Source organism: Canis lupus, chromosome 8 (assembly GCF_003254725.2).
Source record: "Canis lupus dingo isolate Sandy chromosome 8, ASM325472v2, whole genome shotgun sequence".
Lineage (NCBI taxonomy): Eukaryota > Metazoa > Chordata > Mammalia > Carnivora > Canidae > Canis > Canis lupus.
Genome location: NC_064250.1, coordinates 64255433 through 64280759, shown reverse-complemented (window position 1 = coordinate 64280759; position 25327 = coordinate 64255433). Strand labels below are relative to the sequence as shown.

The 25327-nt window shown below is 52.1% G+C and overlaps 1 protein-coding gene across 8 annotated transcripts in view; it reads left to right on the top strand.

Annotated features, from left to right (window-relative positions):
- Positions 1-25327, top strand: part of CLMN (calmin) — a 115345-nt gene that overhangs the window by 51330 nt on the left and 38688 nt on the right. For 7 of the 8 annotated variants that reach the window (XR_003134728.3, XR_007412529.1, XR_007412530.1 and 4 more), the window contains exon 2: positions 22314-22375. Coding sequence is in view for 4 of the 8 variants with exons in the window: in XM_025442381.3 (XP_025298166.1) it covers positions 22314-22375 (62 nt within the window). In the remaining 4 variants the exon portion in view is untranslated. Of the gene's footprint in view, positions 1-264; positions 417-22313; positions 22376-25327 lie in introns of those variants that run through there. The other variant, XM_025442382.3, reaches the window with a different exon arrangement.

Here is a 25327-nt window from a genome sequence, read left to right as displayed (position 1 = left end):
TGTCAGCCACATGGACACCCACTGGTGCTTGAGGTCATCCTTCCCTCCACCTTGGGCTCTTTGGGCGTATCCAGTGAACCATGCACCCTTCGTTCCCTCTTCTCTTGGGATGAGCCAATACCTGGAAGTTTTTGTCCCTGGTGCAAAGAGACCCAGTTGGCTTTACTGCAGGCCCTTCAGATTCGAGCAGTCTTTTCAGGAAAGATGGACATGTGTCAGCTCCTTAGAACATGGTTGTCAAGGAAACAATGGGATTCCTTGAAGAACTGGCAAAGGAAAGAGAACCTCCTGGAGTTCTTGGGGGAGCATTATTAGAACATAGGTAGCCACCCCTGAAGGCATGTGATACTGCTGTTGCCGTGATGTCTACTTTTTAATTCTCATCACCCCCGCCCCCAGACACTGCGGGGCCACAGGTATTGTTTTAATGATTCCACAGATGGAAAGGATGAATCTCCAAGAGTCTAATAGTTCTCTAGAGCTGCTGTAACAAAGTGCCACAGACCGGTGCTTTAACAATAGACATTCATTTTCTCACAGGTCTGGAGGCCAGAATCCAGGGTCAGCGTGCCGTCAGGGTTGGTTCCTTTTGAGGTCATGAGGTCTGAATCTGTTCCAGGCCTCTCTCCTTGGATTGTAGACAGCTGTGTTCTTCTGTGTCTTCACTGAGTCTTCCCTGTGTGTGTTCAAGGATACCAGTCATATTGGATTACTGCCCCCTACCATGACCTCATTTTAACATGACTACCTCTGTCAAGACCCCATCTCCAGTAGGGTCAGTTCTGAGGTACTGGCGGTTAGGACTTCAACATATGAATTTTTGAGGGAACTTAATTCAGCCCATCGTAGAGCATTTACCCTTGACCATATAGCTGGGAGGTGGTGCTAGGAGAAGAACCGACTTTTGCCAGACTCCAAAGACCACCCAACAGCAGCCATCTTGGAGAGGGCTTTGAGGGGTGGTTGGGGTTGTGGGGACTTGATGGGAAAGGATGGAGAGCTGAGCCCGCCCATCCCTGCAGATGCCTTTATGTGCTTGACTCTGAGGACACCCCACTCTCCAACCAGAATGACCCGTAACGTTAGTCACGGAGACTGTTCTTTCTGTTGCACGTATCCAAGGTTATGTTGAAAATATGAAGAAATTTGTGGGTCAGATTCTAGTTGGGAAACTTTTTAGCAGCATGGCCTTGGGCATGCATCCCAAGCAATGAAGACATTGGTGAGATGCTGCCTGCCTATTGGGACTCTTGGTGACAGGTGACAGAAACCTAACTGGAACTCACCTAAGTGATAACAGGAGTAAATTTGCTTATGAATTTCAAGGAGGAGATACTGATCAGACCACTGACCAGGCAGGGATGTAGCCGGGGCCCAGGAGTAAAGGAAACCAGGACTCAGGCATCAACCATGATTTCACTCTCTGCATTCTTGGGAATAAGCCTGGGTGGCTCCATTGGTTAAGTGTCTGATTCTTTATTTTCACTCAGATCATGATCTTGGAGTCATGGGGCTGAGCCCTGTGCCGGGCTCTGTGCAGAATCTGCTTGTCCCCCTCCCTTGGCCCCTCCCCCTGCTCACTTGCTCTCTCTCTAATAAATAAATTAATTAAATCTTAAAAAAAAAATTCCCTCCTTATTCTCTGGATCAACTTCCACCACTGAGTGGGAAATATGACCACCATGAACCCTTATGTTCAAATCACAGCTCCAGTCCTGAGAGAGAGATCTCCCTGGTGGTCTCTGTAGACCCAAGTCCTAAGCTCCCAGGGAAGACGCTCATTGGCTCAGCTGGGGTCCCGCGTCCTCCAAGGCAATCTGTGACTGAGAGGGGCTGGGTTCTGATGTGTGGTAGGGTCATGGCCTAGGATCTGAGGTCCCATAGGACAGGGTAGCTCCATACCCCTCAGAGCCACTGGCAGTGTCAGGGGAGCAAGGAGGCAGCGTCGAAAATAGGGAGCTCCCCACCCTGACAATTAAACAAGATGGTGCTCATGAGCCTTCTGAGCTGACTGCTTGCCTCTGGAAATGTGAGTTCCCTTCTCCCTATCCACCCCTTATGTAATTCAAGTGAATTAAAGGAGATTAATTTGAATTAATGGGGTGCAGGTTAAAGTATGCCTTAACATTTAAGCGCATAGTTATTCTATTAACCAAATATTTTAAATGGCCGGTGCTGGGTCTTTGTCGATGAATAGACACCTTCATTTAGGGTTGGCGTCCTTCACATCCAAGAGAATGACTTAAAATCCATTCCTTATAGAGAACGAAGACAGAAAATGAATAAAAACAGTAGCGAATGGTTCCTTGTCTAGACGCAACTGGCAGCGGGTTCTGGACAATTGTTTAATTGGATGAACAAAGTATAAATCATCTCTTTTACTCTTGCCTTTGCCTTTGGTGTACTTCTCAAATTCTAACCAGTGTAGACTGCACCCCAGAATGAAAGATCGCACGTTCTAATTTAAGGAGCCCATGTGAAGAACGGCCTCATTGTATATTTGGTCCAAAGGAAGCCCTTGGGTGGCATTCAGGGCTCTCACCGAGCGCCGCTCCCCCCCCCCCCCCCCCCCCCCCCCCCCGCCGTGGAGCTGGGCTTAGCCTGTCTCAGAACCCACCATTCGTTATTATGATCATTACTGTTATCCCACTTCCCTGCCTGGTGGGGTCTCCCAGGACCTGCAAGTCCCTGCTACAGCTTCATTTCCCACCGGGGGACATTGCTGAGGCTGGTGACCCGGTCCCCCAGCAGAGTCCTTGTCCTGCCATCCAGCAGGCTGTGGACCGGGACTCTGTATTTGGCAGTTTTTCTCGCAGACCAGCAAAGACACATGTTGTGTCCAGTGCATTGTTCATTTTCATCTGTACTGAATAAGGGACATTGAGCCCCGAGCTACATGGTGTGCTCTGGCCATTTAAGTGTCTTGAATGATTGAGAGATGGGCGAGAAGAGAGGTGTTGGGGGCACAGGGAGTGCTCGGCCAGCACAGAGCAAACGCCCTCCCCTGGGCACAGCAGGTGGACTATGCCTCCAAGCCAGCATCTTCTCAGGGAGCAAAACCGTGTTCATAAAGACAGCACGTTCTCAGCAGCAAGCACTGCAATTATCTCGTAGATCACAAAGCGACTGGTTACAATTTCCTTGGGCGAGAGTCATGGTCTTACAATACAGCACGAGTGTAAAATGACATAGGGAGCATCGTGCAGTCCTTCCCTGACCACAGAGGAGTTGGTGGTGGGGGCTCAGCACCCTGGGCGCCAGAGCCTGACCACCTGGGCTCAGACCACAGCATCCCCACGTCCAGGGAGTGCGACTGTAGCCAAATTACCTGACCTCTCTGTGCTGGTCACCAGGGGTAGAAGGATTAAGATTAAAAGTGTTAATTTAGGTGAAGTGCTTAGAATAGTCCAGCCAGAACTGGCTATGACGACAGACATGTAGACTGAGGCACCCATGAGCTGGCCTCTGGAAAGCGCTTCACTTAGTGCCCCACACAAGCTCCTGTTGTCCCCTCACCCTTTCCAGTTTGGGTGGTTGGGGGCGACAGTGGGCATGAAGCTCAGGAGGGTTCCTGTTGTAGAAATTGCCCGGGGTCACCAGACTGCAGAGGTTGAGGGGAACAGGCCACATTTCCGACACCAATTGCACGTTCACCCTCTGGTTTGATAACTCCTTAGAAAGACCCAATCCCCACTGAGAGCTCTTACACTCACGTTACTCTCCTGGCACCGATGTGTGAGGTACACACAGAGCATCACCATCAGAGAAGCTGATGCACAATTGAGGCAAAATTGATTGATTGACTGATTACTCTCATTGTTGAACTCAGTCTCCAGCCCAGCTGATACCGCGTGACCACCCTAAATTACACGGTTGGGGGGCACCTGTGTGGCTCAGTGGTTGAGCATCTGCCTTGGGCTCAGATCGTGATCCCGGGATCCTGGGATCGAGTCCTGTATTGGGCTCCCCACGGAGAGCCTGCTTCTCCCTCTGCCTGTGTCTCTGCCTCTCTCTCCGTGTCTCTCGTGAATAAATAAATAAAATCTTTTTAAAAATAATAAGTAAATAAATCAATCACACGGTTGGCCTTCCCGGACCATGGCCAGCCCTGCACTGAGATCCGCTGTGCTCAGCCCTGCCCTCTCCAGGCACACTCCTACTGCATATGAAGATCACCTCCCAGAAGCCCAGCATGAAGGCCAGGCCTCTCTTTGGTCAAGGCCAGAGTCTACCCTGCTTGGAACTCATGGCTTTGGCTGGTCTGGTGGATATAAACGTGCTCATTCTGGCGCAGGCCTGGGGCCGTCCCATGTGCAGGCACGACCATGTGTCAGTTGTAAGCACTTTATAAACACCAGCTCTCATTTCATCCCCATGCCAACCACATGGTGGTGTAGACAACTCCCCCCCACACACACACACGTACACACGCACATTATAGATGGGGACGGCGAGGGGCGGCCCCTTGCCCCGTCACAGAGCTAGTAAGCAGTGGAGCCAGACTGCCTTGCCCCCTTATAGTTGGCTACTCGTTTTTAAACTTTTAAAAAACATTAATAAGTTGCTGCCCTACTTCAGATGGCCTGTCCAGCACCCCCTGGCGTTCCTTTGCTAATTTCCGGCTCCTTGGAGGAGGAAAGACCACCCCGAGTCCGCCGGTCTCGGGGCCAGACTCAGCGAGAGCTGGAAGAGGTGCAAAGCCATAAAGCAGCCTGTAGGGAAGTTATTTTTCAATCAAGTTGGGCTTTGCCTCGCTAATCCTTCCCTTCTGCAGGGGCCAAGGGCAGAAAACGCTTCTCTGCGTGAAGGGCCCCCAGGCCTGGCTCTGGCCCTCGGACCCGGGTGGAGAACCGGGGCCTGCAGCTCTGAGAACAGCAAACGTCAAGGAATGTGGCTCAGAAACCCACACGTCCTGAAGGGTTCCAGCTGCTCCTTCTGAAGGAGAAGATTGAATGTGGGAGGAGGGGCTCCCACCAAAGACCCAGCGATTTCTCTGCCATTCTCCTATTCTGGGGTCAGAGTGAATTTGCTCCCTACATTTAAAGATTTCATTTATTAATTCATGAGAGACACACAGAGAGGCAGAGACACAGGCAGAGGGAGAAGTAGGCCCCATGCAGGAGCCCGATGCAGGACTCGATCCTGGGACCCTGGGATCAGGCCCTGAGCCAAAGGCAGACGCTCCACCACTGAGCCACCCAGGCATCCTGCTCCCTACATTTAGCATTTCTCTTTCTTCCTGTGCGATCCTGAGCACAGGATCAATTTATAAACTTGAAGACGTTCAGCATGGCACAGGTGGGGATCCAGTGTGTTACGGAAGATAGCAAAGACCACTTGACTGGGAGATGAGCCTCTTAGTTTATAGGGTCAGTCAGTGAGGACTGAGACTCCTTTTGCAGCCAGGATGATTGGATCCCATTTGCAGAATGACCATCGGGTGCGGAGGCGCAAAGCTTTTACAGCATGCAAGGTGCCAGGTGGTGGTCCTATCACCACTATCTAAGAACCAGGAAGACGGACATTGCCTTTGGCTCTTCCACACCCCTTCCCCCCCCCAACACACACACATGGGATCACTTCTTGCAGATGCCGAGTGCACTTACCACATGGGAAATAAAAAGTGTGCGCAGGAAACCCAGAGGTTAGAGGGGGTGATGTTTGGTTCCAGGTGGTCCCCCGAGCAGATTTCCTGTATTGTCGTTAAAAGCCTAATGCCTTTTCAAGATCTCACAGTCTTTGCCCCCTTTCCTAATACCCGTCCTTCCCAATTCCCCCCCACACTCCACCAACTTATCCACCAACACAAAAACATTTGGCTCATCATCTCTGAGACTCTAGTCCACTACCCCCATCCATGTTGTTCAGAGGCTCCCGGGCGATATACAGTCTTGACACATCCTTCCCCATGCCTCAGACTCTTGCATTCATTCATTCTTTGCACCCTGCGGTGAGAGGAAGGCTTCCTGACTTGGTATCGTGCCCTCCCATAAGGCTCAGCTGCGGGGTTTTGAACCTGGACAACACATCCCTTAGCTCTTCACCTTTTGTAATTGTTTCTCATTTCTTGTGTAGACTCAGCAGCCACGATTCACTGGAGTTGGATGGCTTTTTGAGCATAACTCAGATGTAGGAGTAGGGGGGACAGACACAGAGCAAAGACATCATGGATGGAGAGCCCCATTACCTATCGTGTGGCTGCTGAGCTGTTCTGTCTCGAATCGTTTTCCTCTGGCTGCGCTGGGGACGGGGTGTGTGCAAAACAGGTTTGCAGGTTGTAAAGTGCTGTAGAGATGTAAGAACCCGTGGGTGTTTATGCATAATAAACAAAAGGATTTTCATTACTAAAGTGTTTTTAGCAGCCAGAAACATTGCAGCTAGCCTGACTGCCAACAGTGGGGATGTGGTTGAGGCAGCACCGCCGGGGTTCTGATGGGTTCATAAAAACAAGAGGACATGTGCGGTACCACTTAGGATTGTGTTTAGCTGCAAGTAACAAAAACCCAACTTATAGGACTTCATCCAAGAGGATTCATCTATCTCCTGCAACAGGAAGCCCAGAAATAGGCAGCCTATGGCCGGTTAGGGACCCGGCAGGGCCACCATGGAACCATCTATTTCCTTCCATGGTCCAACCATCTTTAGCACTGGCTCTTGTGTTTCTAGCCTCATGGCTCCATTACAAGAAGACAGAGGGTTAGGAAGGAGGCAAAGGGGGCACATCCCAGCGTTCTCTGCACGCCTCTGCAGAACATTCCTGGAAGCCCCAACCCTATCGTCCACCCCCAAACCCCCAACTTCATTGGCCAGGCTTTGTCCCAGGACTACTCCTAACAGCCCAGGAGGCTGGGAAATGACCATTTTTAAACTAGGCAGATTGCTCACTCAAGATTAAGGGTCCTAATAGTTGAGAAGAGCAAAACGGTTATAGGGGAGGCATCGAACTGTCTGCTGCAGCCTACCCAAAGCTGCCCAGCATCCATACGCACCTTCTTCCAAGGAGAGAGCTACAAGGTTTCATCCTGTTGGTGCAGCCAGGGCTTGGAATCCGGGATTGTGAAGGCCTGTGCCAGGTTCCCCGCCGGTTTGAATGTGTCTGGTTCCTTGTGCCTGTACGTGAAAAGACAGGTTGTCTGCCCACCTCCCCCCGCCCAGCCAGTGTGCAGGGATGGAGAAGAGGAGCAAGATAATAAGAATGGCAACAATAAGGGATCCCTGGGTGGCTCAACGGTTTGGCGCCTGCCTTTGGCCCAGGGCCTGATCCTGGAGTCCCGGGATCGAGTCCTGCGTCACGCTCCCGGCATGGAGCCTGCTTCTCCCTCCTCCTGTGTCTCTGCCTCTCTCTCTCTCTCTCTCTGTCTATCATAAATAAATAAATAAATCTTAAAAAAAAAAAAAAGAATGGCAGCAATAACCACCATTTAGGAAAAGTGAGGAAGGATCCCGGCTCGGCACCCGGCAGTGCCCGCCACACAGAATACTGTCCTGCACACATAATATGGTCAAAAGCCTGTTAAAACCAGCGAGCAAAATTCAAACCCATGCAGAAGGAAAGATGAAAGGAAAGAAGCTGTCTTGGAAGCATTTTTTCCTATTGACTTTTCCAACTTTTTCCGTTACAGGTTATCTATTTTATGAACAGAAAATCCTTTTGTCGAATATTACATTTGGAAATATTTCCCCCAATGGTCCGAAAGACAGAAGATCAGAAACGTTGCACTGTGCACGGGGTTGCGTACATAGCAATTTTTTTTTTTAAGTAAAACTTAACACTTCTCCCAAATATATGCACATGGTTAGGAAGATAAAATACACAGACAAGCTTCTAGGGAAAGCTGCTGTAGCCTTCTCCTGCAGGTTTCTCCACCTGCTGGCCTGTCCCCACAGGGAAGTCCTTTGACAGCTCTTAGACTTATTAACCTAGGGCTCTTCCCTCGCCCGAGTTGTGGTTCGGTGTCGGAAGAGCTCAGTAAAATTTATGAAATATGCGTCCATCTGCAGAGGGACCCGCCAAGGTGGCAGGCAGCGTGGCAGGAGGCGGTGACCTAAATTGGAGCGACTTAGAATATCTAACTAATGATTTCCATCCTGGTTTACTGGGGAGTCTGAGTCGGTCAGGGGCGAGGTCATGGTTAGGTCACTGGCATTGGAGTCAGGCCTGGGTGTGAACCCCAGCTCCGGATCTTACCAGACAGGGTGACCTGACCTGTCCCTGGCTTGGTCAGTGCGTCTCTAAAATAGGAATCAGGGATGTTCGCGGTAAGGACTCTTTGTTGTTGGTTTTTAACATCTGTTGATTTATTTAAATTCTCTATTTCTTCCTGCTCTCGTTTCGGCATTCTACGGTTTTCCGAGAATTTCGTTTAGCTGTGGTTTTAAACTTTCAGAACACAATGATGTGGTCTTTAAAAGTTTGTTTGGAGGGATGCCTGGGTGGCTCAGTGGTTGGGCGGCTGCCTTTGGCTTGGGTCGTGATCCCGGGACCCTGGGGTCGCGTCTCGCATCAGGCTCCTGCAAAGAGCCTGCTTCTCCCTCTGCCTGGGTCTCTGCCTCTCCCTCTCTGTCTCTCATGAATAAATAAATAAATCTTAAAAAAAAATAAAAATAAAAGTTTGGATTGGGATCCCGCCAAGGGCCCTCCATTGCAATCACCTGGGGTCTCCTAAGCCTTTAAACCTTCCTTCATCCATAGGTTTTCCTTCATCTCTTTCTTTGTACTTTGTTGAAGAAATTAGTGAGGATGCTCTTAACTGTAACCCTCAGAAACCCACGAGAGCGTGATGAAGCTAAAAACTTGTATTTACTTTGAGAGAAATACATCAGTCCCACTGAATCCAAAGGCCTGGGTACAGCAGGGCCTCTGGAAAAGGCCAGAACAGAACTGTCCTTTGCACACTTTGCCCCGCTCCATCCTTCTCCTGATTGTACTCGTCCGCCCCTGAGCCTCCCCCGCAGCAGGTGGCCACCACGCCACCCCCTCCATTCAGGGACCAACCAGATGGAGCCTGTACTGCCCCCCCAGCTCCTTAACTAGAGCTTAGACCGTTCGTTTAAGCCAAGTGCCACATGGTAACACAGGCCAGACGTGGCCCTCGGCCGCTGTGCACAGGTGGTGGGCATCACGCGGTCAGGCTTGCCCTCCTCGTTCCTGAACATGGGCCTGAAAAATGCCATCCTGGGAGAGATCCCCTTGTGGCAGCTCAGTGCCCCCGAACAACCCCGTGGACTCGGACTCCAGGTCAGACTCCCTCCGATAGAACCCAGCGCTCCGCGGAGCTGGTCCCCACACCAGTTCCTGGGAATCCTCGCCTGGGCTTTCTGGGTTCCTGTCCTGTTGGATCTACCTGAGGTTGTGGCTCACAGGAGCAGGCCCAGCAAACCTGTGAGCAGGGACTGCGGGAGTCTCAGAGGGCGGGTACACACAAAGGGAGATATCCTAGATTTTTTTTTTCCTAGAGCCACACTTGGGGAGGTTAGACAGACAGGTTAGTGGTGCAGGTGGCAGTTGGAAGGTGAGTGATCCAGGCTGCATCAGAATGGGCGTAGTGGGGGCCAGGTGCAAGGAGCAGATGGTAGGGGGGTTTCCCACTCATTCAACGAGCATCTGTACTCATGTGCAAGGCACTTGGGGGTGGTGCAGTGCACAGCAGCGGCAACAGTGACGTACAAGACCCTTTCTACCAACGGAGATCCCCATTCACCTGTTCATTCATTCCCTGAGTATACCCTGCCTCGTTGAACAAAAACATTTAAGGTGGCTCACCTGATTCATGAAACAGCTAAAAAAAGAAAATCAACAAAAGGGTCTGTATCACATGATATCTTTGTAAAAATTGGGTGGAAGTTAGTATCCAGATTACCTGGGCCGTGGTTCCGTTCCTCTGCGAAACTTGGCATTGGGGTTTAATAAAGAACTTCCTGACAGCAGAGCAACAAAGGAAATTCCGCTGGCTATGAGATTTTGGTTGTCCCCAACGAGGAAAACCTGAGGATTTGCAGCGGCCCCTGCCCTTCATGTAAGAAGCTGTTCAGGAATCTGCTAGGGATAGAATCTGTCCCTTCTCTTGGTGGACTCCTGTGTTTTCACCTCCCGCATAAACACGCAGATTCATTTTCAAATACAGATTCCACCCCGAAGAAATCTGTGACCAGGAGGGATGTCAGAGCCTATCCGGATGGAGGACTTATAATGGCAGTAACAGAACCTTCCAGTTCACCAGGTTTTCCAGCAGCCTGAAAACCATTTACCGGCTTTCTATGAGAATCAGCTGCTATAGCATACCTGTGTGCTTTTAGTTTCTTTCTAAAATGCTGAGATCTGAAAGACTGGAAACATTTGGCCTCTCCAGGTAGCGTGCTGTGTCTTTGGGACACTGATGGCCTGCCTTCCTGATGTCACACTGAAGCCTGATTATTTCCTGTCACTTCCCTAACTGTTGTACCCCTACTGGCTTTGCCCTTTCTCCCCCAAAAAACAGCGGTAAGATCATGGAAGACTGATTTTGCAGTAGTGCTGAGCCTCTCCTCCTGAGAAGCATTCAGGTGGACTCCGGATGACTGCCTTCATGCCGATGCTGGCTGGGAAGCTTCCTTCAATAATCCTATTTAAGAATCTCCAGCTAGAGGGGCACCTGGGTGGCTCAGTGGTTGAGCATCCGCCTTTGGCTCAGGTCGTGATCCCGGAGTCCCAGGATCGGGTCCCGCATCGGGCTCTGCACAGGGAGCCAACTTTCCCCTCTGCCTGTGTTTCTGCCTCTGTCTGTGACTCTCATGAATAAATAAATAAAATCTTAAAAGAGGGGATCCCTGGGTGGCGCAGTGGTTTAGCACCTGCCTTTGGCCCAGGGCGTGATCCTGGAGACCTGGGATTGGGTCCCACATCGGACTCCCTGTGTGGAGTCTTCTCCCTCTGCCTGTGTCTCTGCCTCTCTCTCTCTCTGTGTGTGTCTCTCATGAATAAATAAATAAAATCTTTAAAAAAAAATCTTAAAAAAAAAAAAAGAATCTCCAGCCTGATTACCAGATTCCTGAATGGCTGATGAGCAGAGTGATTCTGGATTCCTCGTGAAGCAGAAGAAAATGGAGATTACTGCCCTTGAACAAAATTTAATCTACTCAGAATTTTTGCCTACAAGGAGGAGGTAGCCTATTTGATTTATTTTTAGCTTGTTTCCATTTAAACTTTATAGAAAAAAAGAAAAAAATCAATGATGATGGTCTGGGGTGGTTTTTCCTCTTGCTCTTTTGGGTTCCTCAGACAAAGGGGACATTTAGTAGGGGTGAGGTGAGGGAAGAGGAGTATGATCAACTTGTCTTGAGAAAGGCCGGTTGCTGAGGAAGGAAAGCAAAGGGAAGAATCACGTCAAAGTCTGGTTGCCCAGATGTTATTTTTTTACTGTTTTTGGTGATGGGAGGAGAGAAGGCATTTTCTTTTTTTTTTTTTTTAATTTTTTACTTATTTTTTCATGAGAGACACAGAGAGAAAGAGACGTAGAGAGAGAAGCAGGCTCCATGCAGGGAGCCCGGCGTGGGACTCGATCCTGGGTCTCCAGGATCGTGCCCTGGGCTGAAGGCGGCGCTAAACCGCTGAGCCACCCGGGCTGCCCGAGAGAAGGCATTTTCTGATCTGCAGGCACCAAACACTCAGCCTTTCTGCTTCTGCTTCTGCTTCTGCTTCTTCTTTTTTTTTTTTTTTTTAAGATTTTACTTATTTGAGAAACAGAGAGAGAGGAGGGGCAGAGGGAGAAGGAATCCGAAGCAGACTCCCCCCCTCCCCCGAGCATGGAACCCCACACAGGGGCTCAATCCCACGACCTCCCCCAAGATCATGACCTGAGCTGAAACCCAAGAGTTGGATGGCTCAGCGGACTGAGCCACCCAGGCGCCCCAGCTTTTCGACTTTCATTTCCCACGTGCCTGCCACTCCACCCACCCGAGCCACCCTGCCCCTGCTGTTTTGTTTTCCTATGACAGTAAATAGAATGCAAACAAACCCCTGCTTTTGAAGCCCCAAAGTGAATTTTAAAAGTTGGGCTGTGAGGTCGGGCCCCCAGTGAGACCTGGGATGGCTGCTTACGTCCGGCGGTGGGGCCTGCGGAGTCCAGCGCAGGGCTTGGCACGCTGCAGCCCGCTGCCTGTTCATATAAATAAAGTTTTATTGGAACACGGCCGTGCCCGTTTATGTGCCGCCCTGGCGGCTTTCCCACCAGGACCGCAGAGTTGACTAGTCGCTGGAGACCATATGGCCTGCGAAGTCTGAAACATTTACTGTCTGGCCCTTGACAGGAAAAATTGCCAACTCCTGGCCTAGAGCAGTGGCTCTCAGCCCAGGCTCAGTGTCAGAATCACCTGGGGAGCTTTAAAAATGCAGATGCCTGGGCCCCACCCCCAGGGATTTGGATTCAATTAGCCTGGAGTGGAGCCCAGGCATCCCTTTATTTTAGAGTTTCCCCAAGTGACTGTCGTGTGCGGCCAAGGTTGAGAATCACGTGTCTCATCTCAGTGGGTTTCTTTCTTTTTTTCTTTCTTTCTTTTTTTTTTTTTTAAGATTATAGAACTGGAATTTGCCATTCTGTAGGATTTGTACCCAGTGACAGTGATGCAGCCTTGACCTCAGTGTCAGAGTGCAGCCCGTAGGTCTGAACTGCGTGTCCGTGCCACACGGGAGACCTCGTCCTGATGAAATCCCCACGGTGACCCTGGGGACTGCAGGTGCCCAAAGAGGGTTGGAGGTGGACCTCGTCACGGGGAGGGCCATGCCTGCACGCGCACACGGATGTGCGCAAGTGTGTCCATTGGGGTGGCTCACATCAGTAGATGACTTTCGTCTGCTTTCAAGCAAATGTGTGTCTAAAAGGACCCGGTGCTGTGGGAAGTGCCTGTGTCGCGTTGGCACGGCTCAGTCCCTGGCCCCCAGCGCAGGCAGCCTGTCCTCTCTCCTGCCAGTTAACGCGAAGCATTGGTAACGCTTCCATCTGGGGGAGGATCCCACACCTCTGGCCTTCCCCCCACCGAAGGTTCCAGCCCTGCCTCTCCTGCTCCGAGTAGGAATTCAAAGTCACGCTGGTGTCACTTTTTGTTGGCAGGCGAAAGCTGTAAATGGAGGTTTCACAGTTTGCTTTAGTCCTGGCATTTAAAGCAAATATTAACCACCTTGCCTCTCGCTGTCTGTGTCTCCCGCGGGGGGTGTCCCCGTGCCTTCCACTGTCCCCCGGGGAACCTGCTCCCACCGTGTCTACCGGCCAGACCGACCAGCTCATCCCGGCCTGCCGGGGACCTTCCCAGTTCTAGCACTAACACCTCCCGAGTCCTGGGGTCCCGTCAGTCCTGGGCGAGCCGGGACAATGGGTGACCCTAATACTCAACCGAGATTCTCGTTGGCTGAAAATATCGGTATGTGAGGGCAGGTGTGGGGTTTATTAAAGACAGATGTGCTCCAAAATGCAAATCAGGGTCATTTGTATGAAGTGGAATGTTTTTAATCAATCTCCTTTAAAAAAAAAATATGTATGTATGTATATAGCTGAACCCAAGCAGTCGAGCTAATTCTTAGTAGGCCTGTTAAGATCTGTTTGGGGATAAAACACCAGGTCAGCCGTTATTCCGCAGTTGAGCTAACATGGGCACGAAACAGGTTCTTTTTTTTTTTTTTTAAGATTTTATTTATTTATTCATGAGAGAGAGAGAGAGGCAGAGACACAGGCAGAGGGAGAAGCAGGCTCCATCCAGGGAGCCCGATGCGGGACTTGATCCCGGGACCCCAGGGTCACGCCCTGGGCCAAAGGCAGGTGCTGAACCGCTGAGCCACCCAGGGATCCCGAAGCAGGTTCTTCATGAAGGATCTTCGGTAAAATGTTAGTTTTGAAGGGGCTTTGAGCAGCCCGGCGCCAGCCTCGGGGAGAGTGTGGGCTTGCGGTGACCACACTAGAGTCTTCTCCTGGCTCTACCGCCAAGGCTGGGGCAAGTCCCATCCCCTGTCTGAGACACGGTGTCCCGATCCACGCAGGAAACGGTGTCGCTCCCCTGAGGGGTGGGTAGCTGGGACAGTAAATGGCAGGTGTCGGGTGATTCTCACTATGCCGGGGGAGACATGGTAATGTTGGCCTCCTCCCTTCCTCCCGGGGAGCCCGCGTCTTGCTCACGACAGGTGTTAGCTAGGGTGGGCAGCTCTCAGCCACAACCCCACGATGCCTGCGACGACGTGTTTCTGACTCAATCAGGGGCCCAAGAGTGATAGTCCTCATCCAGGGGCGCTGCCGGGTGACCCTTGTCCATGGGAGGCTCGGGAGTCCAGACTCCTTCCCCCTTGTGGCTGTGGCATCCTCTGTGTCCTTGGGATCTCCCCTGTATAATTGTATGGGTCTTGTCCGAAAGTGGCGTACCTTGGACCTACCGACGTGCTGTTGGCTGGAACTCAGTCGTGAGGCCCCCACCACCTGCAAGGGGAGGGGGACTGCTGAGAAGTGTAGTTTGGCTGAGCGCCCACGAGGAAAAGGAAACAGAGTTTGGCAAACCCATGGTAGTCTCTGTCACAGGATGTGAGGCTGCCCAATTCATTGGCTGTGAGGACCCAGTGGAGGCGTCCCCATTAACGAACATCTGTGTCTCCAGAGCAGGCTCCTACAAGGAAATTGTGATCAGTTTTACCCAGAAGAGGGGTCTGCCTTCAAATGAGCTTGGTTCACACCAAGTTAAAGGAAAAAAAAAATTTTTTTTTATTGCAGGACTTATCAGAGTCTTTATTATACTGCTATTTCCCAGACTTCTTGGGCTCCTCTTTTGAGAGGCCCGTGAGAACTAATAATCTACAGAAGGTGGTTCAGAAAACACTGCTTTAGGAGTTGCTCGGTATTCAGAAAACAGAATACTTTCACGAAAACACTTGTGTAAAAAAAATCAAAATTTATGGAGAAGAGCTGAGCCTCGCGGTGCTGTGTGAAGAGATCATTTTTCTGCCTTTCCTCCTTTTTTTCTTGTTTTCTCTTCCTCCCCCCCTCCTCTCCCTCTCTCCACCCGTCCTTCCAGAACCTGTTTGGATGCGGTCGACGTCTTATCGTCTGTGGCTGAGTGCAGTCCTCGCCCTCTGCCACCTGCATGGGGACGTGCATGATCTGTGCGGGGCCACGTACGGCCCCATCTCGCTTCGGCCGGACGCGGCAGGGCAGTCCGCCTGCACTGATCGAGTCACCCTGGCCTGCCCATCGGGGTGGACGTTAAAAATCCCTTTTCCTAGGCTTGGGTTTTTATGGCTGGCTGGCGTCACCCGTCATCATAAAAGTGGACTGAGGTTTAGCGCTGAGGTTATACAGAATCACTCAACAGAAAAAACTAGAGCGGGTTTATTTTTTATTTCTGTTACAGGCACCAGCCTAAATATATATATATAGCTTAAAACTTAATTTGGTGTGTAATTGGGACTAGCTCTTTGGAGCGGCGGAGGAGCGGGGCCACGGCAGGGCAGGACGTGGTATGTTAATTGGTGGCCTCTGGGACCTGTGAGAGAATTGGATTGGAGTCCCCAGTTAGAGTGAGCTTGGCAGTTTTATTGGAGTCTCTACGGGTATATATTGGGGAGACCACCAGTTTGCACCGGCTGGGCCAGGTTACCCAGTCTCCGTCCCCGATGTCCCCAGTGCGTCCCCAGGCTGCAGGAGGGACACAGGAGAGCAGGGGGCAGGGGACCCGGAGAGAGGGTGACCAGCTCTTCTCTGCACCCTTATTTGCAGCGAGTGGGCGAGCTGCTTGGCCTGTGGTCCCAAGGAGGGTTTTGCATTTTATTACCAAAGTCTTGATAAAAGGGATGCAGGTCAGAGCAAACATTCGGGGAGGAAAAACAAAGGAAATTAAATGCGAAATCACTGCTGGGACAAACCACACGGAGGCCTTGGCTTTAATACCACCAGAGCCGGCGGGGGGAAGTGGCCCCCAGGAGTCGGAACCAGGGAACATTGGCCTGGTATTCCCGAAGCCTGGCCCCTCTCCTGTTTAAAAAGAAATTGCCGTTTAATTTGTTTCTGAGTTTTATTTCTCAAGTGAACCAGCATGGGGCCAAGTAATGAGCTTGCGGTGCTGGGAGGTGTTGAAAGACGGGAAAGGAGCAAAACCACGTCCAGACGGGGTGGCCGAGGGTTGCCGGGGGTCCAGCGGCCCCAGGACTAGAGGGGCGGGCGGGGGCTGCCGAGTGCTGGCTTTTCTGGGTGCTGTACGGGGTGGGGTGGGCACGAGGGGCCCTAGCACGGGCTGGCGGCAGGCCACCTGGTGACCAGAGAGGGGGAGCTGTGTGTCCATCTCTGTTGAAAGGTCCCCGTGGCCGCCCGAGCGACGGAGGAGGGTGGCACAGCCAAAGTGAGCCCAGGAGGCCACTTCGGAGGAGAGCCAGTCTGGGCTGCGGAGAAAAAGAAAAACTATTTGGCAAGAATGGGGGGGTATGTGTAAGCATCTCAGGCTGCTGCCGCTGGAAGGGTGGGCAGAGGCTTTCTGGACCGGGTTATTATCAGAGGAGCCCCTAGCGATTGTCACCAGTGGGGGCTGTGGCTGTGGCCGGGAAACAGCGCGGGGCACATGGGATCCTGCCCCTGCAGAAAGCAGAAGTGAAGGTGGAACAGTGTGGCCCCCTCTCACCCCCTGCCCTCCCCTCCCTCCCGGACAGAGAGGGGAGGGTGACTCTCCCACTGGGGACAGCCATAGCCAGGACTCTGCCCCGGGTGATCTTGCCTTCCCAGGCCTGGGTATGTGACACCCCCCGCTTCCCTGCGGCCACTTGGTGTCCCCTCCTGCGCACTGGCCCGGCCGCAAGGAGCCAGCCTCCACGACGGCCAGGTCGACTGGTAGAAAGGAGCTTGTCTTCGGGAGGGTTTGCTAAAGGACTAAAGGACGTAGGGCCACGCGTGTGCCCACGAGGGGCCGTGCACAGCGAGGACGGGTAGGTCCGGTCACTACGCTCCGTCACACACCTGCACGGACGGGCACCACCGGCTCTTCTCCTATTTCACAGGAAGGGTTCCCTGCCAGCCTCAGAAACGTTCGGCCGCCGGTGGTGGGTACGGGGAATGGTGACAGCTGCGTTTCCGCAGCCCCGTGGGCCCTGCCCTGTGCTGAGCCCCTGGAAGGCCCTTCGTCACCGCCCCTGCCCCCGATCTGTCACCTGCCTACACGCTCTCCCCAGCTGCCTGGTGACCCGGGGGGTACCCACAGTGCATCACCCACTCCCCTCGCACGCGGAAGCCCTTCTGTGATGGGTGAGGCCAGTTTGAATGCGTCTGACCCTCCCAACCCCGTGACGTGGGTACTGTGATCCCCATTGTACGGATGGGTAGACAGAGGCCCTCAGGGAGGGTATCGGCAGGTCTCTCACTTGCTGTAGCTTTTCTGTGTAGTTGGTAGCAGTGGGGGGAGCCGCCTGGGTGGCCCAGAGCCCCCGACACGCACACAAGGGCTGCTCACCCCATGCACACTAGGATGCGGAGCCGCATGCCTGGCCTCGAGCCACTAGATGCCAGTCGAACCCTCTGCTCCAGGATGAAAACCCAAACTTCCCCAGGTGCTACCAGGTGTCCCGCGGGGGCAGAGGCGCCCCTGCTTGAGCACCACAGGCTGAGAGCTCGGCCTTGGGGGACTCCAGCCTGTGCAAGGGGTCTGAGGCAAGGGCAGCCAGAAAGCTGGAGGACTTCCCGGAGGTGGAGGTGGAACAGCCCACCCGGCTGCCTCCCTCCTCTCACCAGGCACTGCCTCCGAAGCTGGGAGGAAACGCTGCCTCTGAATGCAGGCCCCCTGTGGGAATTCTGGTCTGCGGTCCTTCTAGTAAATTCCAGCTCATCTCTCTGGGGAGTCAGAGATAGGTATGAATTCAGGGACTAAAGCCACTGGAAGAGCAGTGGCAGGAAGAGCCCTTTGGACGATGAAGGAAAAAGAAAGGACGTTTTCCTTGCCCGTGGCCAGTAGGCAAGCCCGGGAACCGTCCATGTGTCCCCGTCTTCGGTCTGTGGTGAAGCCTGTGGACGTGGCCTGCTCCTTCTCCACCAGCCGACGTGCCCATTGCCCTCTACACTCCGCCTGGAGATAGCCAGGAGCTGTCTCTTCCCAGTGAGACCCGGGCCCTCAAAGTGTGCAGCACTGGCGCGCACCAAGCTGTTTAAATGCAGGTTCCCAGGCCTCGACCCCAAAAAGAGTGAGTCCGTAGGCGTAGGATGGGGTCCAGGAATTTGCGTGTTAACGCTCACCCCAGAAGCTCCTAGAGCAAGTGACCTGTGGGCCATACTTTGAGAAACATCAAGGCATTCGCTGGCCCTATTTAAATTGTTTACGTGAGTATCTTTGTGCTTTAGCTGTGTGTGTGTGCATGCACACGCGCGTGTGCTCGTGTGGTTCTAGAAGGACAATCCGTAAATTATCAGTAGTGGTGATCTCCGGGTGTACTGAGATCTCACTATGCTTTCCTGTAGTTTATGGTTTTTTTTTTTTTAATAACGAGCATATGCTTATAAATAGATAAGCCATCAAGCCTTTCTCATGGGTGGGGAAGAGCGGAAGTGTGGAAGAGGAAATGTTATATAGGAAGTAGGTTTAAGGGAAGTGTGGATATAGGGAAGGGAGGCCTTAGTGTACATCAACCTGCTTTTTTTTTTCTTTTTTTTTTTTTCATCCCGAGCCAGCATCCGTCTCTCTGTGGCTCCTGACTCCTGAGAAGGGAGGAAGGTCGCATTTTGAAATTATCTTTTTTTTTTTTTTTTCTGAGACAGAGCACGCATGAGCCAGGGGTGGGTGGGGTGGTTGCAGAGGGAGAGAGACACTCTCAAGCAGCCTCTGCGTCAGCTCAGAGCCTGATGTGGGGCTCAGTCTCATGACCCTGAGATCATGACCTGAGCCAGAATCAAGAGTCAGACACTTAACCCACTGAGCCACCCAGGTGCCCCTGAAATTCTCAGTTCTTGGCAAGGCAGGGGCCAGAGTCAGGTCGGGGGTGGGGAGGTGGGGATTCAGGATGGTGGCATTGTGCCTGAAGTTTGAGCCGTCCTCTCTCTCTCTCTGTCCCTTCGGTCCCAGGCCTGGTGATCTGCTCCTCCCCCTCCTCGTCCTCCACCCTGCCCCAGCGCTTGGGCACCCCGGCCAGCCAGGCAGACCCGGGGATGGTGCTTTTACAGCACTGTTATTGCTCTACTGTTGCCCAGCAAACCCATACCGGGCCCCACAAACACTCCGTGAAAAGGCCAGACCCTTCCAGAGAAATAGTTCCCTACACCTTTACAACGTGATAGATGCCGAGGAAAAAAGGGGGCACTGGATTTATGGAAACTATATAAAGTTTATGGAGTCTTGGCAGGCCAGAAGTAGAAAGAGCCTGCAGGATGGGGGTGGGTATTTGGAAATGGAGAAGGTCATGAAAGAACATCAGACCCTTGTGTCGAGACACCAGACAAAATACTGCAGGTCCAGGGTGCGCTGTGGGCCAGGTAAGTGGCCCTCATGGATCAGCTGTCGGGGAAGCCTTCGGGGGTGATGCCTTCGAATCTTCCCTGCATGCCTGTGAGGAAGGCACAGTTATCCTCCTCCTCGAGAGGGGAGACTGAGGCGAAGGCACAGTGACAGCCGTGAACTTGCCCAAGGTCGCACAGCTAGTGGTGTGTGGCTCTCGGGTGGATGTTCTGGGGCAGGCTAAATTCTCACAGCCTCTCTCTTTCTCTCCTGTGTATTGAGCAATGTGTCCCAGTTTCAGGTCCAGAAATTATGGTCTCCATACCCTATTTCAGTTTGGGACTCATCTGTTATTTGTGATTTAGTCTCACGGTCCCCTGCTGTCTTCAGTCATCGCGTTGCCCTCCCGTGGGTCAGCTTTGCTGTCAAAGCTAATCTGTGCTCAGATTCTCCCACAGACTGTGGCTGGAATGGAAATGAAGCCTCCCAGAGGTCGGCTGTGGATCAGGGCAGGGCTGGGACACTGACTGCCCTTGCCTGCAGGAGCCCCTCCATGTCCCACTTCTACTATGGGATCCTCTCAGGGCCCCTGGAAGGGTATCCCCTGGGGTCTTAAATTACCTCCGCTCATCCCCATCAGCCCTGGAAATTTCTAAGTTTTTTTAAAATTTTTTATTTATTTATGAGAGAGAGAGAGAGGCAGAGACACAGGCAGAGGGAGAAGCAGGCTCCACGCACCGGGAGCCCGACGTGGGATTCGATCCCGGGTCTCCAGGATCGCGCCCTGGGCCAAAGGCAGGCACTAAACCACTGCTCCACCCAGGGATCCCAGCCCTGGAAATTTCTGATTTATTTCTCCTTGCCGATGTGCTCTGTAGCATCCACGCCTTCTCTCCTTCTTGGCTGTGAATTCATGGAGTGCAGATTCCATGAATGTGTTCTTTATCTTTGATTTTACCCACAGGGTCTGGCATAGTTCCTATTCTATGATGAGCACTGACAATATCAGCTGGGAAGATGGAAGGATGGATGGATGGATGGATGGATGGATGGATGGATGGATGGATACATGGTTGGATGGAAGGATGGATGCATGGATGGATAGATGCATGGTTGTATGGATGGACAGAAGGATGGAAGGATGAATGCATGCATGGGTAGAAGGATGGATGGATACATGGTTGGATGGATGCATGGGGGGAGGATGGATGGATGGATGGATGGTTGGTTGGCTGGTTGGTTGGATGAATGGAAGGATAGATGGATGGACAGATGGATGCGGGGATGGATACATGAGGCATATATAGACTCACAGACACCCACTTCCTCTTTTATACCCTTCCGCATCGTTAAGCCAACAGTCCAAACCAGGTTCTCTCAGGCTTTCACTGAATGCACTTCTGTTTCAGGGGACGTACTTTGCTCTCTCTCTGAAGCCATATGGAGAAACCAGCCTGAGTGTTTGAATGTGTGTGTAAATACTTTACAATCCCATAAACTTGTTTAAAGACAGGTGGGGGTGAAAGTATAAACCGGGGCGGCCTTTTGGGAGGGCAATTTGGAAGTAGCTATTAAAATTTTAAATGTGCCTACCACTAAGACCCTGCAGTTCCACTTTTAGTTGTCAGGCATGAGACGTATATTCATACGCTTGTGCACAAAGAACCACTCAGCAGGGCACTTGTGCAAGGATGTTCGCTGCCACACTGCTTGTCACAGTGAAAAACCGTCAACTGCCAAATGCCGTCCACAGAGGGACGGCCGCTGAGCTATTGCAACACCTATATTCTGGCAGAAAGGTCCCAAGTGGGGCCTGGGGGCAGCGTGCTCTCCAGTCTTCTGGAAAGCTCCGAGACTCTAGCTCATGGCCCTCAGCAGATGCCCCCTCCCTCCCTCATTTCTTTCAAGTTCTTTTCCTTTCCTTCTCTTCTGCCCACAAAACACAGTTTACTGGAATTAGATCTTTAATTCCTACGCCTGCTTGCTAAGTGACCTTTCCTTTCAGAAGAGGAGGAAAATGAGTAAAAAAAAAAAAAAAAAAGCAGTTATGTGCATAATTACTGTCTGCTGGCTCTTCAATTAAAAAGATTGAAAGCCACAATATTAAAATTTGATTTATGGGCACCACTATCTACCTAATAATGAGACTGAGAGGGAAAAAGAACCACAGTCGTTACAGAAAACCGTAGCCCCTCTGCTCCCCCAAGAGATAAATTGCCTCCCATTTACTTATGGCTAAAGAAACGTGGAGTGATTTTAAGCATATGTGATACGTTCTTCCAATATGTTGAAATCCAGGACTTAGTAATTCAGGAGTCATCTGGCTCAGACATTTCAAGGAAGCTTCCTGCGGGGTGTAGCAGCCTGAGCTTTGCGGTGTGGCGGGGGGGGGGGGGGGGGGGGGGACACTGCTGCCACAAGCCAGCGAGCACCCAGACCTAGGCGCTGGCATCTCCACCCGTGGTCCAGGTCCTAGGGCACCAAGCCCGCTAAGGCCACAGAGCTCAGCAGCAAGTGGGAAACACACGGGATCCAGCTCCAAGTCCCAGCTTGGCTGCGTATTAGCTGCTTGTCCCTCTGTTTCTTCATCTGTGAAATGGGAATGACCTTGCTGGTCATATGACGTTGGGCAGGTGCTCCCTGTTTTCCTATCTGAAAGAACACGTGTGTGTCTGAATTCATGGTTATTTATTCTCGCTAAGAGGTTATGGAGTTGGGCTGGAAAGAAATGGATTCTAGCCACCATGCAAGTCATTGTGGACCCCCTTCTGGGATGGGCTTCACTTCCACGGGGGATCCCCCGGGTCTGCCTGCCGCCCACCTGGATCCCCCTTGGGGAAGAGTAGGGCAGCATTTTGCACGGATTTCAGTTCATCCAGCTAACAGCATTTCTTTGTTTTCAGTTGAGAGAGAAAATGTGCAGAAGAGGACCTTTACGCGATGGGTAAATCTACATCTAGAGAAGGTAAGCAGGGCGCTTGGGTTCTTGTTAAGTGAGAGATTGGTCTGTCTCGGGGTGCAATTCGGGAGTGCGGCGAGGGGGAAGTGATGGCTCTGTGTTTAGTCGTGCATTCACTTGCACTTGCACTTGGCATATTTCACTGCCAAGTGTCCGGCTCTGTGTCAGGAACCCAGACATAAGTACGACATGGCTCTGCCTTCATGGGGCGATCAGTCCAGTGGGGAAGGAGAGGATCTATCTTTAAATAGGAATCAATGAGCAAACATGAGGAGACATTCGTCGTCGAGCACCCCAAAGGCTTCCCTGGACGCAGGGACTGGGGTGGGGATAGAGCTGGGCTTCCAGTCCTGGGGGGATAGATAGTAGGGGATTCTCGGCATGAGAGCCATCATCTGTAGGTATTTGGGATTGATTTATGCAAGAACTCAACACCTTTTAGCAAAGCCAGATTCCCTTGTTAATCGCATAATGGTGCTACCTACCAAGGATATGACCTGCCCCCTTTGGGCACATCAGGCACCCTGCTTTAGCACGTCACACGTCCACTTCCGTCCCCGGGACAACCCTCGTTACCCCTCCCATTACCAACGAGGAGAGAAGCTTTGAGGCCGAAATGGTTTTCCTGCAACCACGAGGGAAGCTCTTCCGGAATATTCAACTTGGCATTCAACTTCTTTTCCCCGTTTTCTTTCTTTCTGACATTCTGGGGCCAGGCAGTTTGGAATTGCATTTTTGTCTGCCAGCTTTTCGTGCACACTCACCGTGAAGGCTGAACGCGCTCCAGAAAAACAGACAAGGATGAGCACCAGAGGAGAGGGGGGGTCGTAGAGTGGATGAATAGCCCGGTGCGGAAATCTGAGCCCTCCGAGCCCTCCACTCACACCAGTTAGCCCCCAAAATAGGGAACATTGCCCTGGACTGGGGGAGGAGAGATGAGTTTTCTCTCCAAGAAAATCTCTTTCTTGAATGAGATGAATCTCTCCAGCTGATTCATCAGGATTCCTTTCCCTCCCATCATTTCTTCTTAAATTCCGCTATGTGGATCCCCCGCTAGATGTGGCCGGCCACATTTCCGGGTAAAGCTGGTAGTGTTCAAGCCCTCCACTTCGGGGAGGCCGGGTTTGTGGGGTTTCTTCTCTCCTGTACTCCTAGAAGGTACAAGAGCAACTACTGCCTGCCTGTAGGGTTAACCCAGAAGAAAGGTTCATGGAGGAAATCATGATATGGCCAAGAAAATAATTGTGGTTTTCGGAAGTGCAGCTCTTGACCAAAATTCCAATTCGTGCAGTTTACCTTTGGGCCTGCACGATTTCCCCCGAGCAGGCCCTGACCACCCACACCTCGGTTCCACACCTGCGCAGTGGGGTCCCCCGGACCCAGGAGGGCTCCCGAGCTGCCCGGGATAAAGCGTTATAAATCACTTGCTAGTTGTTTTGACTGTTGGTGCATTTTCGACAAGGCTCATAAAGCCAAGTGTTATTTTTTTTGGGGGGAAAAAAAAGGAAAACCCGTTCCCCCAATCTGAGTTCGCGGAACTCCTAAATTAATGCCTGATGTGTGTCAGGGTAGCTGGAAATTCCTCCTGTCGCCATGGCAGCTTGCTTGCTTGCTTTTTAATTGAAAAATAAATAGAGGCAAGGACAGAGGGTAACGCAGCAGATGCCCGCGTCCTGGCTCGCCGGCCTCCGCCGGGCCTGGGTCCGCGCCTGTTGGATCAGGGATGGTCCCCTTGGCCGTGCTCCCGTCCCGTCTTCGGGGCAGGTGGGGAGCCCCGCTCGGGGGATAAATCAGATAGCACCTGAAACCGATGCCTAATAAACAGGGCAAAATTAACAGCCCTATTTCCAACCTTGAGACTTTCAAGACCAACCTTTCATGTCAAGGAAACCCAGGAACCCCTCGGGGACTTGGGCTTAACTACAATTTGAAGGCTGTCAGAGATATTTACGGAGTCTCGGGCTTCTGGAATAATTCCTTCATTTACCGAAGGAGTTAGATCATGAAGAAAGCCCTGGGGGTGCTGTTTACCCGGCCATACCGATCCCATGAAGCCCGCGGAACGTTTGGGGCCCGCGCCGTGTTTTCGCTGGAGCGGGTTCAATGTCTCCTGCTGCCATCGGGCCGCGTGGACGCGGGCCAAGGCCCCGTTTGCTGCTGCCGCCGAGGCTCCTGCAGACACCGTCGGTGGAAATTACTCTCGGGGCTCGGCTCGCGAGCGAGGCTTGGCGGCCAGGGCTGGTGACTGGAAACCTGTTAGTCCATCGATCAGGGGGTGTTCTGTTGGGGCGTCACGTTTTTCTGCCTCGCTTTAGCAGGAATAACAGTTCCACGAGAGCCTCGGTAACCCGATGCCATCCTGTTCCGAGCGGAATGTGCCCAAGGAGCTGTGGGAGTTTGCAAAGAAAATAATTGGCCTTTCAGTTCAAAGTCTGCAGCCCCTGAAGCAGATCTCTTGTCTGTGCACCTGTGGGAGGAATTGGTCTGCGTTCGGACTAACTGGGGGTCAGGGGGCTCGTATAAGGGGTAAGGAAATGCCACCTTCCTTAATAAAAATAAAAAATAAAAAAGAACACGCGGACCCTCCAGAGCTATCGTGGGAAGGAGGCCTTCCCGGAGGGAAAAGGTGCCCAGACCACAACTCCTCTGTGTTTCTCAGACTTTCCACGTCCCCGGGCCTCTGGCTGGTTTACAGCTGCCACCTGCGCCCCAAGTCCTGTCTCCTATGTGAACACCTCATTCATCGTACCCAGGAGCACAGAGAGCACCCTGCCCACCTGTTCTAATGTTGCCGAAAGCCCCACTACCAAAGGTCAACCAAGAATTCATGCTGGGGGGAGGGCTAATTTAAAATGCACGTTTCTGGAGCCCGTTCCCCGAGATTCTGTACAGTATAAATTCTAATCATAGTGTGTTGAAAGAGCTATTATCAAGCTGGCCTAAAGTAAGGCCAGGGAG